Source organism: Oncorhynchus nerka, linkage group LG1 (assembly GCF_034236695.1).
Source record: "Oncorhynchus nerka isolate Pitt River linkage group LG1, Oner_Uvic_2.0, whole genome shotgun sequence".
In the NCBI taxonomy this organism is placed as follows: Eukaryota; Metazoa; Chordata; class Actinopteri; order Salmoniformes; family Salmonidae; genus Oncorhynchus; species Oncorhynchus nerka.
In genome coordinates, this window is record NC_088396.1 from 48,125,712 (window position 1) to 48,143,423 (window position 17,712).

General features: G+C 45.4%; 1 protein-coding gene across 10 annotated transcripts in view; it reads left to right on the plus strand.

Moving 5' to 3' along the window:
- Nucleotides 1–17,712, plus strand: part of LOC115124084 (dedicator of cytokinesis protein 9-like) — a 229,148-nt gene that overhangs the window by 115,077 nt on the left and 96,359 nt on the right. For all 10 annotated transcript variants that reach the window (XM_065019375.1, XM_065019381.1, XM_065019383.1 and 7 more), the window contains exons 6-14: nt 2,824–2,919; nt 3,167–3,301; nt 8,307–8,481; nt 9,358–9,410; nt 14,149–14,223; nt 14,322–14,462; nt 15,704–15,916; nt 16,144–16,266; nt 16,823–16,905. In XM_065019375.1, the coding sequence (XP_064875447.1) occupies nt 2,824–2,919; nt 3,167–3,301; nt 8,307–8,481; nt 9,358–9,410; nt 14,149–14,223; nt 14,322–14,462; nt 15,704–15,916; nt 16,144–16,266; nt 16,823–16,905 (1,094 nt within the window). The remainder of the gene's footprint in view (nt 1–2,823; nt 2,920–3,166; nt 3,302–8,306; nt 8,482–9,357; nt 9,411–14,148; nt 14,224–14,321; nt 14,463–15,703; nt 15,917–16,143; nt 16,267–16,822; nt 16,906–17,712) is intronic.

The following is a 17,712-nucleotide window of genomic DNA, read 5'->3' on the forward strand; positions in this document are numbered from 1 at the left end:
TGGTCTGCATGGTCTGCCTGGTCTGCCTGGTCTGCCTGGTCTGCTTGGTCTGCCTGGTCTGCCTGGTCTGCTTGGTCTGCTTGGTCTGCCTCGTCTGCTTGGTCTGCATGGTCTGCTTGGTCTGCATGGTCTGCATGGTCTGCTTGGTCTGCCTGGTCTGCCTGGTCTGCTTGGTCTGCATGGTCTGCATGGTCTGCCTGGTCTGCTTGGTCTGCCTGGTCTGCTTGGTCTGCTTGGTCTGCCTCGTCTGCTTGGTCTGCTTGGTCTGCCTGGTCTGCCTGGTCTGCTTGGTCTGCCTGTTCTGCTTGGTCTGCCTGGTCTGCCTGGTCTACTTGGTCTACTTGGTCTGCCTGGTCTGCCTGGTCTGCTTGGTCTGCTTCGCAAGCATTCCCGGAAGTCTCGCAATGTTGCGTCTCTGGGTTTAGAAACTCTGTGCCTCAGTGAACATTAGATCTGACAGGGGAGGGGCATTAGATCTGACAGGAGAGGGGCATTAGATCTGACAGGAGAGGGGCATTAGATCTGACAGGGGAGGGACATTAGATCTGACAGGGGAGGGGCATTAGATCTGACAGGGGAGGGGCATTAGATCTGACAGGGGAGGGGCATTAGATCTGACAGGGGAGGGGCATTAGATCTGACAGGGGAGGGGCATTAGATCTGACAGGGGAGGGACATTAGATCTGACAGGGGAGGGGCATTAGATCTGACAGGGGAGGGGCATTAGGTCTGACAGGAGAGGGGCATTAGATCTGACAGGGGAGGGGCATTAGGTCTGACAGGGGAGGGGCATTAGATCTGACAGGGGAGGGGCATTAGGTCTGACAGGGGAGGGGCATTAGATCTGACAGGGGAGGGGCATTAGGTCTGACAGGGGAGGGGCATTAGATCTGACAGGAGAGGGGCATTAGGTCTGACAGGGGAGGGACATTAGATCTGACAGGGGAGGGGCATTAGATATGACAGGGGAGGGACATTAGGTCTGACAGGGGAGGGGCATTAGATCTGACAGGGGAGGGGCATTAGATATGACAGGGGAGGGGCATTAGATCTGACAGGGGAGGGGCATTAGATCTGACAGGGGAGGGACATTAGGTCTGACAGGAGAGGGACATTAGATCTGACAGGGGAGGGACATTAGGTCTGACAGGAGAGGGACATTAGGTCTGACAGGAGAGGGACATTGGATCTGACAGGGGAGGGACATTAGGTCTGACAGGAGAGGGGCATTAGGTCTGACAGGAGAGGGACATTAGATCTGACAGGGGAGGGGCATTAGGTCTGACAGGAGAGGGGCACTACATCTGATAACAAGACTCCTCCCAGCTCACCCTTCACCTTACCTCTCTCCCACACCACTGTAAGAGAATGTTCCCAGGCCCAGCAGCCGAGAGTGTCCCATCTATAGACCCCTCAGCAGTCTCTTGCAGGGAAGTGGGCTGAGCAGATGATAGTTAAGAAAGTGACCCTTTTCTCCTGAAATCCACAAATAAATCCTCACACACACACACACACACACACACACACTCACACTCACACTCACACTCACACTCACACTCACACACACTCACACTCACACTCACACTCACCCCAGCCCCATGTCTGTTCATGTATTTAAAGACAATAGCATTACCACAGGCAGGGGGAGGGTAAAACGTTTATGGTCGAATGTGTAAATGATTAAGGAATTATTCTGCACTGTATTGCATCTAAGGTTGATTGATGCAACAGTTTTATTCATCTGGTTGTTTGGGTGTTGCCAGGCAACATTTGCGGAGCTTTGGGGTTCACTGAAAGTAAACACAAGTAAAAATGTCTGGTCCTCCGGGGACTGGTGTCTTCTGGCCAGAGGGTGATGACTGGAAGCAGGCCCTGAACGTTTCCAGACCCTCCTCAGATGAGTCGATGAAATGCTCTGCCAACACCTTTAAATACATTTTATTGGATGAGAAAGAGAATAGGAATCATGTCATACAAAGTCATCTTGAAAACCGATTTCATTATTGTCAGTTTCTAGAGTATCTGTAACTTTGTAGTCTGTCAAAGAGAAGAGGCTTAAACACTCTGGGCATGTGTTCTGATCATGAGGACCTGATGGAGACCAGGCCAGGGGTAAAACGCTGGTGCCCTGTCACCTCTACCCTTACTACTCTCCTAATTTACTTATTTACACAGATCATTATGCCTATGGAAGTCTTCGTGGAATAGAGATGGTAGCCATGTGTTTTCGTCATATGTGCCCTTTGCCAATGGATTGGATGTGTTCATGGTATACCTAAGAACTGGGCTGATATGGTCACGTCTCAGTGCAGAAGCCATGGAGAGGGGCTGTTTATTTGGGTTCATAGTGGAGGTTTGTTGGATATGCTGGCTGCTTGTTTGGAATGAAATAGACCTACACTCTTAGAAAAAAAGGTGCTATCTAGAACCTAAAAGGGTTCTTCAGCCATACTCATAGTAGAACCCTTTGAAAAACCCTTTTTGGTTCCTTTCCACATAGGGTTTTACATGGAACCTAAAAGTGTTCTATCTGGAACCACAAAAGGTTCTACTTGGAACCAAAAAGGGTTATCCTATGGGGACAGGCGAAGAACCCTTTTGGAACCCTTTTTTCTATGAGTGTACATCAAACGGAGGTTTTTCTCATCTCATCCTCTATGTCTCCTATACTGACATTTATATCAGCCACAGGATCAAGGGGCGTTGCACAGTGTGGCAGAGAGGGAGCACAGTAATGTGTTGATGTGGTGCAGTGTATGTCATTGTGTACTGTATGTGTGTTTGCCTTGAGTGTGTCTGAGCCCATTCCCATGTCTCTTCCAGGACACAACCTCCCTAGGTTCCCAGAAAGGAGGGATCAGCAAGCATGGCTGGCTGTACAAAGGCAACATGAACAGTGCCATCAGCGTCACCATGAGGGTGAGTGATGATGATGACACTAGCTACCAGATGTATATCGGGATGAGCAATAGTCCGTTCTCGTGTCTCCAGTAACAGAAGGAATGAAGCTAGATTTTCATCAACACCATTTATCAGACAAACTGATGGATTTTGTTTTGTGTTGACTTCCTCCTAACCATGCTGGGGCAATTATCTGGGCCCAAATTGTGCCTCTTGTTCTCTAATAATAGAAATGGGATTGTTATTGTTTTACTGTACTTTCCAGTCTTTCAAGAGGAGGTATTTCCACCTAACCCAGCTGGGTGACGGCTCTTACAACCTGAACTTCTACAAGGATGAGAAGATCTCCAAAGAATCCAAAGGAACCATCTTCCTGGACTCATGTATGGGAGTTGTTCAGGTGATTTTTCTGAACTTTGTATCTGGGAATGTGCTTTGACACCGTCATTGTTAATGTTATATGGGATGAGTTCAGGTCATCCAGACAGACATGTTTCCTTTCCAAAGATGTTACGTTCTAACATATATGAACATATATGAACCTGCTAGTTAAAGCTAGCAACAGAGTATTAATGAGGAAATGTTTCTGTCTGTATCGCTGCTGGGACCCTTCCCCAATTCCCATTTATGTCATACTACCATGCACTTTGCCGCAGGCCAGCAATCAATGCCAAATGCTATAGCTAGCAGGCGCACATCTCCCAGTCCCAACACAGGCTTGAAGCATCATTATCTGTCTTCTACACACAGATGGATGTAAAGGTTGTGTTTTTACTGACCAAGCATTCAGCTCACATGAATTAGATGCATTAAAAGGAGTCATCAGTGTGGAGTTGAGAGCTCGGGCCAGGGCCTCTCTTGTCTCCTGCCCTACGGAAGTGGCTTTTATTTCTGCCAGTGAAGACGAGTGGGAGTGCGTACTTGGTATGGAGTGGATGGCGTGGTTGGGCGGTCCCTTGAGTGGATTGATAAAATATTCAGACCCCTTCCCTTTTTCCACATTTTGTTACATTACAGCCTCATTCTAAAATTGATTAAATACCCAATAATGACAAAGCGAAAACAGGTTTTTAGAATTTTTTTCAAATGTTTTACACAAAAAAACCTTAAATACCTTATTTACATAAGTATTCATACTCTTTGCTATGATACTTGAAATTGAGCTCAGATGCATCCTGTTTCTATTGATAATCCTTGAGATGTTTCTACAACTTGATTGGAGTCCACCTGTGGTAAACTAAATTGATTGGACATGATTTGGACACACCTGTCTATATCAGGTCCCACAGTTGACAGTACATGTCAGAGCAAAATCTAAGCCACGAGTTCGAAGGAATTGTCTGTAGAGCTCAGAGACAGGATTGTGTCGAGGCACAGATCTGGGGAAGGGTACCAAAACATTTCTGCAGCACTGAAGGTCCCCAAGAACACAGTGGCCTCCATCATTCTGAAATGGAAGAAGATTGGAACCACCAAGGCTCTTCCTAGAGCTGGCCGCCCGGCCAAACTGAGCAATCAGGGGAGAAGGCTCTCGGTCATGGAGGTGACCAAGAACCCGATGGTCACTCTGTTAGAGCTCAAAGGTCCTCTGTGGAGATGGGAGAACCTTCCAGAAGGCCTTCATGGTAGAGTGGTCAGATAGAAACCACTTCTCAGTAAAAGGCACATGACAGCCCACTTGGAGTTTGCCAAAAGGCAACTAAAGACTCTCAGACCATGAGAAACAAGATTCTCTGGTCTAATGAAACCAAAATTGAACTCTTTGGCCTGAATACCTAGCTATCTGTTTAGCCTTGGCTACCTAGCTATCTGTTTAGCCTTGGCTACCCAGCAATCTGTTTAGCCTTGGCTTACTAGCATGTTAGCTGTACACACACCTGTTTGTATTGATGTCCTGGCCGGTGTTGCCTTGTCTTCTTTACATTTGTTGAATTGGGTGCTCTGTAGGCCTATGTTTCTTATCCAGGAGCAAACGTATGGTCGTTTGGTTTTGCAGGTTTCTAATGCTTTGAGCCAATAGCTCGTCTTTTTAGAGGTACAGACGGTAAACCTATGGCTCCACAACTGAACTGGACCATAAGGTTGATGACCAAAACATTGCTTATGTAAAAATAACAATTCTGGAAACTTCTTACGGAATATTGTATACCAGTTGAATACGACTGAATCACCAGCTTCTGGAGGTGTGTAACTGAGACGATCTGAGGCCGACCTGAGGTAGTGACATCATTCTTTCTGGCTGATTGGGGGCCATAGGTCAACTCCACGGTTCAGTGCTGCTGACAGACTCAGTCCCTTTATAAGAGCTCAGCTGCAGTGCTGCTGGCAGACTCAGTCCCTTTATAAGAGCTCAGCTGCAGTGCTGGCAGCACTACGCTCTTTGTTGCGCATATGGAAATACTTTCTACCTAGCACCTTGCTCCTCTGTGTGTTCACTCAGTTGGTTTATTCCCTTCTGTGTCTCTCTAACCAACACAAATAATCATTTTTTTAAGCTTTCCTAAATACCAGAAAGATGGATAATGATGTTATTGTTGTCAAATATGTGCACAACTGTTTCCCTGTGTTTTCTTACCCTTTAGTGTGTAAATAGATACAACATCAATTGATCAGTTGTGGTAGTTATTACAAAATCTCAAGTCAAAAGTTAAAAAGTCAATGCAATTTCTACTGGGGGGAGAGGATTGTTGTTTCCAGTAACGCTCTCTCTTCATAGTCCCATGAAACAGATCATAAAACCAAGCAGCAGCTGCCTTCTGGTGGCTTGCCAATATATTAGATGTTAACTTTGGAAGGTGGATCAGAACATTTTGACCTGTTTTATTTGTATTTTATTCACAGTTGTACATTTGATTTTAGACTGTAAGAAACACACACTCACACTTGACCTGCACACACTGTAATCATCCTCTTTTTAAAAAATAACTACATTTAAAAAAATATATATTTCACCTTTATTTAACTAGGCAAGTCAGTTAAGAACAAATTCTTATTTTCAATGACTGCCTAGGAACAGTGGGTTAACTGCCTGTTCAGGGGCAGAACAACAGATTTGTACCTTGTCAGCTCAGGGATTTGAACTTGCAACCTTTCGGGTACTAGTCCAATGCTCTAACCACTACGCTACCCTGCCGCCCGATTCATGCTTTATTCTTTAAAAGTGCCTTCCTCACCATCTTAAATAAGCATGCCCCTCTCAAAAAATGTGGAACTAGGAATAGATATAGTCCTTGGTTCACTCCAGACCTGTCTGCCCTTGACCAGCACAAAAACATCCTGTGGCGTTCTGCATTAGCATCGAATAGCCCCCGTGATATGTAACTTTTCAGGGAAGTTAGGAACAAATATACACAGGCAGTTAGAAAAGCTAAGGCAAGCTTTTTCAAACGGATTTGCATCCTGTAGTACTAACTCAAAAAAGTTCTGGGACACTGTAAAGTCCATGGAGAATAAGAGCATCTCCTCCCAGCTGCCCACTGCTCTGAGGCTAGGAAACACTGTCACCACCGATAAATCCACTATAATTGAGAATTTCAATAAGCATTTCTCTACGGCTGGCCATGCTTTCCACATGGCTACCCATACCCCGGTCAACTGCCCGGCACCCTCCACAGCAACCCACCAAAGCCCCCACCATTTCTCCTTTACCCAAATCCAGATAGCTGATGTTCTGAAAGAGCTGCAAAATCTGGACCTCTACAAATCAGCCGGGTTAGACAATCTGGACCCTCTCTTTCTAAAATGATCTGCCGAAATTGTTGCAACCCCTATTACTAGCCTGTTCAACTTCTCTTTCGTATCGTCTGAGATTCCCAAAGATTGGAAAGCTGCCGCGGTCATTCCCCTCTTCAAAGGGGGTGACACTCTAGACCCAAACTGCTACAGACCTATATCTATCCTACCCTGCATCTCTAAGGTCTTCGAAAGCCAAGTTAACAAACAGATTACTGACCATTTTGAATCACATCGCACCATCTCCGCTATGCAATCTGGTTTCAGAGCTGGTCATGGGTGCACCTCAGCCACGCTCAAGGTTCTAAACGACATCATAACCGCCATCGATAAGAGACATTACTGTGCAGCCGTATTCATCGACCTGGCCAAGGCTTTCGACTCTGTCAATCACAACATTCTTATTGGCAGACTCGACAGCCTTGGTTTCTCAAATGATTGCCTTGCCTGGTGTACCAACTACTTCTCTGATAGAGTTCAGTGTGTAAAATCGGAGGGCCTGTTGTCCGGACCTCTGACAGTCTCTATGGGTGTGCCACAGGGTTCAATTCTCGGGCCGACTGTCTTTTCTGTATACATCAATGATGTTGCTCTTGCTGCTGGTGATTCTCTGATCCACCTCTACGCAGACAACACCATTCTGTTTTCTTCTGTCCCCTTCTTGGGCACTGTGTTAACTAACCTCCAGACGAGCTTCAATGCCATACAACTCTCCTTCTGTGGCCTCCAACTGCTCTTAAACGCAAGTAAAACTAAATGCATGCTATTCAATCGATCACTGCCCACACCTGCTCGCCCGTCCAGCATCACTACTCTGGACGGCTCTGACTTAGAATACGTGGACAACTACAAATACCTGGGTGTCTGGTTAGACTGTAAACTCTCCTTCCAGAGAGAGTCTCTCCCAGTCTCTGCTAGGTAAAGCCCCGCCTTATCTCAGCTCACTGGTCACCATAGCAGCACCCACTCGTAGCAACCGCTCTAGTAGCTATATATCACTGGTCATCCCCAAAGCCAATTACTCCTTTGGTCGTCTTTCCTTCCAGTTCTCTGCTGCCCATGACTGGAACGAATTGCAAAAATCTCTGAAGCTGGAGACTCATATCCCCCTTACTGGCTTTAAGCACCAGCTGTCAGATCTACCATTCCAGTGTTTAATTGCTATATTGTAATTACTTTGCCACCATGGCCAATTTATTTCCTTAACTTACCTCCTTTGCACCCACTGTATAGACTTTTTGTTTTATTTTGTTCTACTGTATTATTGACTGTATGTTTTGTTTATTCCATGTGTAACTCTGTGTTGTTGTATGTGTCGAATTGCTACGCTTTATCTTGGCCAGGTTGCAGTTGCAAATGAGAACTTGTTCTCAACTAGCCTACCTGGTTAAATAAAGGTGAAATAAAAAATAAAATAAATAAATGCTGTTTTCTGAGATGATACGGCATTGCTTTTTCTAGAGATCAGAGCACAGTCCTCATATTGTAGTTGATCCTCTGTTGCGTTTCCTTAGCAACCTTCCCTCCACTACAGCATTACCTAAACAATGATGTCCTCCTCCTCTCCTCTCCTCTCCTCTCCTCTCCTCTCCTCTCCTCTCCTCTCCTCTCCTCTCCTCTCCTCTCCTCTCCTCTCCTATCCTCCTCCTCTCCTCCTCTGTGTCTGTCTGCAGAATAACAGGGTGCGGCGCTTTGCCTTTGAGCTGAAGATGCAGGACAAGAGCACGTACCTGCTGGCTGCCGACAGCGAGGGAGAGATGGAGGACTGGATCAGCACTCTCAACAAGATCCTCCACAGCAGCTTTGAGATCGCCATGCAGGAGAAGAGGAACGGGGACATCCACGACGGTGTGTGTATGACGTGTGTGTGGGGGCGTGTGAGCCCATGCGTGTCTGTGTGTGTGATGTGCATGTGTGCTGTGCCGGTCGTGCTGTGCATGTGCGTGTGTGTGTGTGTGTGTTTTCAGAGTTCAAGGATGGGAGTTAAGAGTGGAGACAAAGATTTCTGTGTAAATGCTCTTTCAACAAAACCCCTAGTTCAAGGAGAATGTGCTTCTCAAAGTGTCAGCAATACAAAGAAAACCTCCCAGGGTTCACTGCAGTACACTTGTCTGCCTGTCGGGCCAAGAGAAGCCATGTGTAAATACAGTCTGCCTAAGTACATTCTTTCATCAACCGCCCATGTAAATAACCCTGTTGCGGGGCATAGCTAGCATAAAGCGCCAAACTGACGGGCTGTAATTGAGTAGTTTAAAACACCTTGGACCAGACTGGCGAAGACAGAGATGATAATGGTACTAGTTCCTGTACAAGCTAAACACACATCATTAACAGTCTTGTCTGTAAATGTGAACTCTGTGTTCTCCTTCTAATCTGGTGATGGTGGAGCTGGAGGACCACCCAGGAGTTTAATCTGATCTGAGGCCTGAGCCAGGAGGAAAGAACACCGTTCACTCTCACTACCTTTTAGTAATCACGCTTTCCTAGGGGTAAAACAACCCAGTGGTTCCCATAAGGGCTCTAGGATCTGATCTAAGGCCTGCTTTGTTTTTCTAACTGTCCTCGCTGTTCTCGGGGCAGTCTAAGTCACTGTTTACTCTACTTAACTGTTTAGTAGTGTGTGATTAAGGAAGAGGTGTGATAATGGAGTTGTAGCCTGTAAAATAGTGGAATTGTTGAACATCTGTTTTCAATGGGGTGCTCTGCCCTTTTTTTCTGTGGCAGATGACGAGCCGGGAAAGGCAGACAGTTCGTTGGGGAGTATGGACAGCTTTCAGGTGGGTCCTGTTTTCACTAATGGGCGGTCCCAAGCAGAATGATTATTTATGCCCTGTTCACATGAGACATAAAGTAGTTACACCATGAAATCACTTCACCATGGTAAGTACGTAGAGAGTAGCCAGTCAGCCAGGCTTCTCAGAGAGCAGTCTCCTCCCCAAACCTATGGCTTTGATTAGCTTCAACTGGTGTGTTCACACCTCCATTTTAAACATTATTTTCTATCTCAAGTAAGACCTGACAGAGCAAAAATAGATAAGATCTTGCTACCATGGAAAGGAAAATGACCTGTCTATTTGTGGAGAAATCCCCCTGATTAACTCTTTAGTCATATCCCAGTTGACCTATTTGCTTATGGCCCTGCCTACACCTAGAGACCTGTTTTTTTTTTTATTATATGACCAAAATTAGACCTCTCACAAAAGGCTTCAGTCATATATGCTTGAATCCGAACTGGTTCTCTAGCAGATTAGTCTCACCCCATGTTCAAGAATGAAGTTTTTTTTCTCCATTTATTCAGATTACTCTCGGTTATTTGAAAATGAAATAATCTCCAAAATATTGTTTTTTTAATTTAACAACCAATTTCTTTTTAAAGCTGTGTCGTATAGATTGCAAAATAGCTGGGAAGAGATTTTCAATGTACCAATTGATATGCAAAACAACAACGGATTCAAAATTTAGCATTTAAAAAATATACATATTATAGAAAATACTTTGCAACCAATAGAATGTTATATATATGGGGGAAACATCCTTCCTAACTTTGCAGATTTTGCTGCGAAGAGACACAGTCATTAGATCATTTGTTTTGGGTATTGTCCATATGTAGCTTGTTTTTGCTCACAGGTCCAGGAATGGCTGAAGAATTGCAACATTTACCTGGACCTAACTCTGCAAATAGCACTGCTGGGTGATTTTAGAAGTCATAGTCACATGATCAGTAATATAATAATACATTTACCTGGACCTAACTCTGCAAATAGCACTGCTGGGTGATTTTAGAAGTCATAGTCACATGATCAGTAATATAATAATACATTTACCTGGACCTAACTCTGCAGATAGCACTGCTGGGTGATTTTAGAAGTCATAGTCACATGATCAGTAATATAATAATACATTTACCTGGACCTAACTCTGCAAATAGCACTGCTGGGTGATTTTAGAAGTCATAGTCACATGATCAGTAATATAATAATACATTTACCTGGACCTAACTCTGCAAATAGCACTGCTGGGTGATTTTAGAAGTCATAGTCACATGATCAGTAATATAATAATACTTCTAGCAAAAACATATATATTTATTTTACAATTGGTAGAAACTATGAGAATAGAAAGGTTCAGGACTTTGGTGAAACATCACAGAAAATATGTGGTAAATAAAATAAAATAAATGGATGGTGTTAAGAGATAGATGGGAGGGGTTGAGTGGAGCTGAAGGATGGGACTAAAAACAACAAGATCAAACTGGATGGTCTTCAGAGATAGATGGGAGGGGTTGAGGGTAGCTAAGGATTGGGACTAAAAACAACAAGATCAAACTGGATGGTCTTCAGAGATAGATGGGAGGGGTTGAGGGTAGCTAAGGATTGGGACTAAAAACAACAAGATCAAACTGGATGGTCTTCAGAGATAGATGGGAGGGGTTGAGTGGAGCTGAAGGATGGGACTAAAAACAACAAGATCAAACTGGATGGTCTTCAGAGATAGATGGGAGGGGTTGAGGGTAGCTAAGGATTGGGATTAAAAACAAACAAAAGATAACTATTTTGAGAATTATACAAATATTAATTTCCACAAAGTTTTCTGCTTCAGTGTCTTTAGATATTTTTGTCAGATGTTACTATGGAATACTGAAGTATAATTACAAGCATTTCATAAGTGTCAAAGGCTTTTATTGACAATTACATGAAGTTGATGCAAAGAGTCAATATTTGCAGTGTTGACCCTTCTTTTTCAAGACCTCTACAATCCGCCCTGGCATGCATCAATTAACTTCTGGGCCACATCCTGACTGATGGCAGCCCGTTCCTGCATAATCAATGCTTGGAGTTTGTCAGAATTTGTGGGTTTTTGTTTGTCCACCCGCCTCTTGAGGATTGACCACAAGTTCTCAATGGGATTAAGGTCTGGGGAGTTTCCTGGCCATGGACGCAAAATATCGATGTTTTGTTCCCCGAGCCACTTAGTTATCACGTTTGCCTTATAGCAAGGTGGTCCATCATGCTGGAAAAGGCACTGTTCATCACCAAACTGTTCCTGGATGGTTGGGAGAAGTTGCTCTTGGAGGATGTGTTGGTACCATTCTTTATTCATGGCTGTGTTCTTAGGCAAAATTGTGAGTGAGCCCACTCCCTTGGCTGAGAAGCAACCCCACACATGAATGGTCTCAGGATGCTTTACTGTTGGCATGACACAGGACTGATTGTAGCGCTCACCTTGTCTTCTCCGGACAAGCTTTTTCCCGGATGCCCCAAACAATCGGAAAGGGGATTCATCAGAGAAAATGACTTTACCCCAGTCCTCAGCAGTCCAATCCCTGTACCTTTTGCAAAATATCAATCTGTCCCTGATGTTTTTCCTGGAGAGAATTGGCATCTTTGCTGCCCTTCTTGACACCAGGCCATCCTCCAAAAGTCTTCGCCTCACTGTGCGTGCAGATGCACTCACACCTGCCTGCTGCCATTCCTGAGCAAGGTCTGTACTGATGGTGCCCCGATCCCGCAGCTGAATCAACTTTAGGAGACGATCCTGGCGCTTGCTGGACTTTCTTGGGCGCCCTGAAGCCTTCTTCATAACAATTGAACCGCTCTCCTTGAAGTTCTTGTGATGATCCGATAAATGGTTGATTTAGGTGCAATCTTACTGGCAATGATATCCTTGCCTGGGAAGCCCTTTTTGTGCAAAGCAATGCTGACGGCACATGTTTCCTTGCAGGTAACCGTGGTTGACAGAGGAAGAACAATGATTCCAAGCACCACCCTCCTTTTGAAGCTTCAAGTCTGTTATTCAAACTCAATCAGCATGAGAGAGTGATCTCAAATCAAATCAAATGTATTTATATAGCCCTTCGTACATCAGCTGGTATCTGAAGGTGATGTACAGAAACCCAGCCTAAAACCCCAAACAGCAAGCAATGCAGGTGTAGAAGCACGGTGGCTAGGAAAAACTCCCTAGAAAGGCCAAAACCTAGGAAGAAACCTAGAGAGGAACCAGGCTATGAGGGGTGGCCAGTCCTCTTCTGGCTGTGCCGGGTGGAGATTATAACAGAACATGGCCAAGATGTTCAAATGTTCATAAATGACCAGCATGGTCAAATAATAATAATCACAGTAGTTGTCAAGGGTGCAGCAAGTCAGCACCTCAGGAGTAAATGTCAGTTGGCTTTTCATAGCCAATCATTAAGAGTATCTCTACCACTCCTGCTGTCTCTAGAGAGTTGAAAACAGCAGGTCTGGTGGGACAGGTAGCATGTCCGGTGAACAGGTCAGGATTCCATATCCGCAGGCAGAACAGTTGAAACTGGAGCAGCAGCACGGCCAGGTGGACTGGGGAGAGCAAGGAGTCATAATGCCAGGTAGTCCTGAGGCATGGTCCTACGGCTCAGGTCCTCCGAGAGAAAGAGAGAATTAAAGAGAGCATACTTAAATTCACACAGGACACCGGATAAGACAGGATAAGTACTCCAGGTATAACAAACTGACCCTAGCCCCCCGACACATAAACTACTGCAGCATAAATACTGGAGGCTGAGACAGGATGGGTCAGGAGACACTGTGATCTCCGGCCTTGTCCTCGTCAACACACACCTGTGTTAACGAGGGAATCACTAACATGATATCAGCTGGTCCTTTTGTGGCAGGGCTGAAATGCAGTGGAAATGTTTTTGGGGGATTCAGTTCATTTGCATGGCAAAGAGGGACTTTGCAATTAACTGCAATTCATCTGATCACTCTTCATAACATTCTGGAGTATATGCAAATTGCCATCATACAAACTGAGGCTGCAGACTTTGTGAAAATGTATATTTGTGTCATTCTCAAAACCTTTGGTCACGACTGTATATAGTATGTATAATCTGGAAGTAGAAGCCTAAGATATTTTGTCCATTAGTTTACTCCAATTAGTGGAGGGGTGGTAGGGTTAGGGGAACATAATATAGGAAAATAGAATAAAAAATACAAATGACCTGACAGAGACACACAGACAAATGACAGCTCCTGCTGTTTGAAAAGCGACCAAAAGCAGGAGAGGAACCAATATCTGGTTCTTTCCCATAGTGGAAAGCTACCTTAAGAGATTTCCATGACCATTTGCTGAAGCACTCAGTACTTGGGCAGACTTCAACGGCTGGGTTTCCTGGAACAGCCTGGGCTCTGAGGTGGACTCCTAGGATCACATGTCCGTAGGTTAGCCTTGATGAGTAATCAGCCTATAGATAAGCCATACTGTATGTGCATGGAATCTGATGGTAGCAGTTACTAACAAAGCAGATGTCTGACAGAGTGCTTGACAGGCTTTGCCGTGGTGATAGGCACCACCTGACTTTACCATTGAGTCTGTCTTGATCAGCACGTTATAGGAAACCTCAACTCCGGATGGACTCAAATGAAGAGAAATGTTCAAGTGATAAAAGCAGTTCGATCTGAAAACCTTTTTGCTTAAAGAGTTCTGCCTAGTAAGGAAAGCTGTGGTCTGGGTATTTATATTAAAAAAATGTCTTGTCCTCAGAGTGCAAGAGATATTGAATCTAAAATGAGGAACGAGACCAGATTGAAACTGTTCACCTTGGATCCGGACACACAGGTTCGTAACTATCGAATTTTCAGAAAGGTATTTGACAATCCCCCAGCTCTAAATTATGGTTAAAATAAACCTAACCTACGCTCTTTTTGTCTCTTTAGAAACTTGACTTCTCAGGAATTGAGCCAGATATAAAGCAATATGAAGAAAAGTTTGGCAAGCGCATTTTGGTCAATTGCAATGACCTGGCCTTCAACCTGCAGAGCTGTGTAGAGGAGAATGACGAGGGACCAACAACAAACGTAAGGCAGATCTCCTTCCCCTAGTTCTCCATGAGTCAGTGCTCGAGGTGAAACAGATCTCCTTCCCCTAGTTGTCCATGAGTCAGTGCTCGAGGTGAGCCAGATCTCCTTCCACTAGATCTCCATGAGTCAGTGCTCGAGGTGAGCCAGATCTCCTTCCCCTAGATCTCCATGAGTCAGTGCTCGAGGTGAGCCATATCTCCTTCCCCCAGATCTCCATAAGTCAGTGCGCAATGTGAGACAGATCTCCTTCCCCTAGATCTCCATGAGTCAGTGCTCAAGGTGAGCCAGATCTCCTTCCCCTAGTTCTCCATGAGTCAGTGTGCAATGTGAGCCAGATCTCCTTCCCCTAGTTCTCCATGAGTCAGTGCTCAATGTGAGACAGATATCCTTCCCCTAGTTCTCCATGAGTCAGTGCTCAATTTGAGCCAGATCTCCTTCCCCTAGTTCTCCATGAGTCAGTGTGGAATGTGAGCCAGATCTCCTTCCCCTAGTTCTCCATGAGTCAGTGCTCAATGTGAGCCAGATCTCCTTCCCCTAGTTCTCCATGAGTCAGTGCTCAATGTGAGCCAGATCTCCTTCCCCTAGTTCTCCATGAGTCAGTGCTCAATGTGAGCCAGATCTCCTTCCCCTAGTTCTCCATGAGTCAGTGCTCAATGTGAGACAGATCTCCTTCCCCTAGTTCTCCATGAGTCAGTGCTCAATGTGAGCCAGATCTCCTTCCCCTAGTTCTCCATGAGTCAGTGCTCAATGTGAGCCAGATCTCCTTCCCCTAGTTCTCCATGAGTCAGTGCTCAATGTGAGACAGATATCCTATTGTTTTATAACCAGTATTTGCTCGGAACAATGGGTGAGTGACAAAGAGAGGTGTGGAGGGATCACATCTCTGACGTATGTCATCACTGCTGTTTGTCTTTTTTGCGTGGGAGCTCTGGGTTAGTAACCCGCCGAGAGCCATAGTAATGGCTGAAGGCACTGTTTAAAGGAGGGCAGGCAGCCTGTCCATTACCGAGAGAACATGTCAACCTGTTCAGGTATACAGACCTGACATAGACAGAGATACACTGACCTGACAGAGGTACACTGAAAGGCATTCAGCCAGTCTCTTGTCAAACTCATGAACCTTCTGTGGCATCACAGTATCATCTATAAATGGCAAAGACTAGCATTGTATTTAGTGTCATCCTCTACATGTGTTTACTACACCAGCTACGACACTTTTCCTGTTGCTTAATTTCCAGGTGGAGCCGTTCTATGTGACCCTGTCGCTGTTCGACATCCAGAATAGCAGGAAGATCTCGTCAGACTTCCATGTGGACCTGAACCACCCGTCCGTCAGACAGCTGGTGGCCAACCCCAGCAGCCAGTCTATGAACGGGGGTGGGGACGCCTTGCTGGGGTTGCAGAGGGAGGTCCACGGTCTGCCTGAGGAGGCCATGCTGTACCCCAGACAGGTGTAGAGATTATATTCATCTATATAGAATATTTCACTTTCAATATGATATGATTGATATACTTTAATGTAGCTACCTGTACAGATTTAGGTCTGCATATTAAATGTTTTTAAATGGTATGTGGATGTTTTTGTCTGACCGTCATGTACAGCCAATACACAGAAGAACCTTTAAAAACAATGTTTCACTCATACTCTTGTTTTCACTGTTGCTTTGTCTCGCCACAGGGAGTGTTCTCTGTAACGTGTCCACACCCAGATATCTTCCTGTTAGCTCGCATTGAGAAGGTCCTCCAGGGAGGAATCACACACTGTGCTGAGCCCTACATGAAGAGCTCAGACTCCACCAAGGTACGCTCTGTTGCGGGGCCTCGGCATCACAAAACACAACAGTCAATTAGATTATTCCACATGATGAATGATAAAATCATACACATCGGTAAGTGCTGTCTGGTTACAATAACACTCCACAAGCATTGGTTTTACAAGTCTGGTTCTGTTCTGTTATACGGAGAAGTAATCGGTTTTAACAGAGAAAATCTGAACTGCATTAGGGACTATTTTCAGGGTGTGTGTGTGTGTGTGTGTGTGTGTGTGTGTGTGTGTGTGTGTGTGTGTGTGTGTGTGTGTGTGTGTGTGTGTGTGTGTGTGTGTGTGTGTGTGTGTGTGTGTGTGTGTGTGTGTGTGTGTGTGTGTGTGTGTGTGTGTGTGTGTGTGTGTGTGTGTGTGTGTGTGTGTGTGTGTGTGTGTGTGTGTGTGTGTGTGGTGGGGGTGGGGGTGGGTGGGTGTGGGTGGCTTGGCAGGCCTCAGAGCTAACTCAATAGGAGCCTGGACTGCTGCCCATCACCCCTGTCTGTATTGTCAGATCAGAATGGACCACTCATACTCTGTTCCTTTCTCCCACCAGGTGGCACAGAAGGTTCTGAAAAATGCCAAATTGTCTTGCAGCCGGTTGGGCCAGTACAGGATGCCTTTTGGATGGGCCGCCAGGTACTGGACGGTTACTGAACTGAACTGATGGTTATAGTTAGAGGTTATTGAAAGATGCTTTGACCTTTTGGAATATCTTGTCATTATTAGAGGAACTTGATAGTAGGTCTGTTTAGTATGGCATCGCTTTGACTACAAAATATCTAGATGAAATTAAATAATTAAATAAATTACATTTTTGACACTGGTAAATAGGGCTGATGCGATGATTGTATTACCGCCACACCGGCAGTCCTTCCACGTGACCATCGAGTCACGGTAATCTCCTTTTATACGCTCTGGACATGCGTTGGCAGTATCCAATTTACTAACTGCCATCATGTCCTAGTGGCCTGGTACTCAGGGCTCTATTGTCCCTCCATCAGGTCCAAATGGCCTGGTACTCAGGGTTCTATTGTCCCTCCATCAGGTTCTAATGGCCTGGTACTCAGGGTTATATTGTCCCTCCATCAGGTTCTAATGGCCTGGTACTCAGGGCTCTATTGTCCCTCCATCAGGTCCTAATGGCCTGGTACTCAGGGCTCTATTGTCCCTCCATCAGATCCTAATGGCCTGGTACTCGGGGCTCTATTGTCCCTCCATCAGGTCCTAATGGCCTGGTACTCGGGGCTCTATTGTCCCTCCATCAGGTCCTAATGGCCTGGTACTCAGGGCTCTATTGTCCCTCCATCAGGTCCTAATGGCCTGGTACTCAGGGCTCTATTGTCCCTCCATCAGGTCCTAATGGCCTAGTACTCAGGGCTCTATTGTCCCTCCATCAGGTCCTAATGGCCTGGTACTCAGGGCTCTATTGTCCCTCCATCAGCT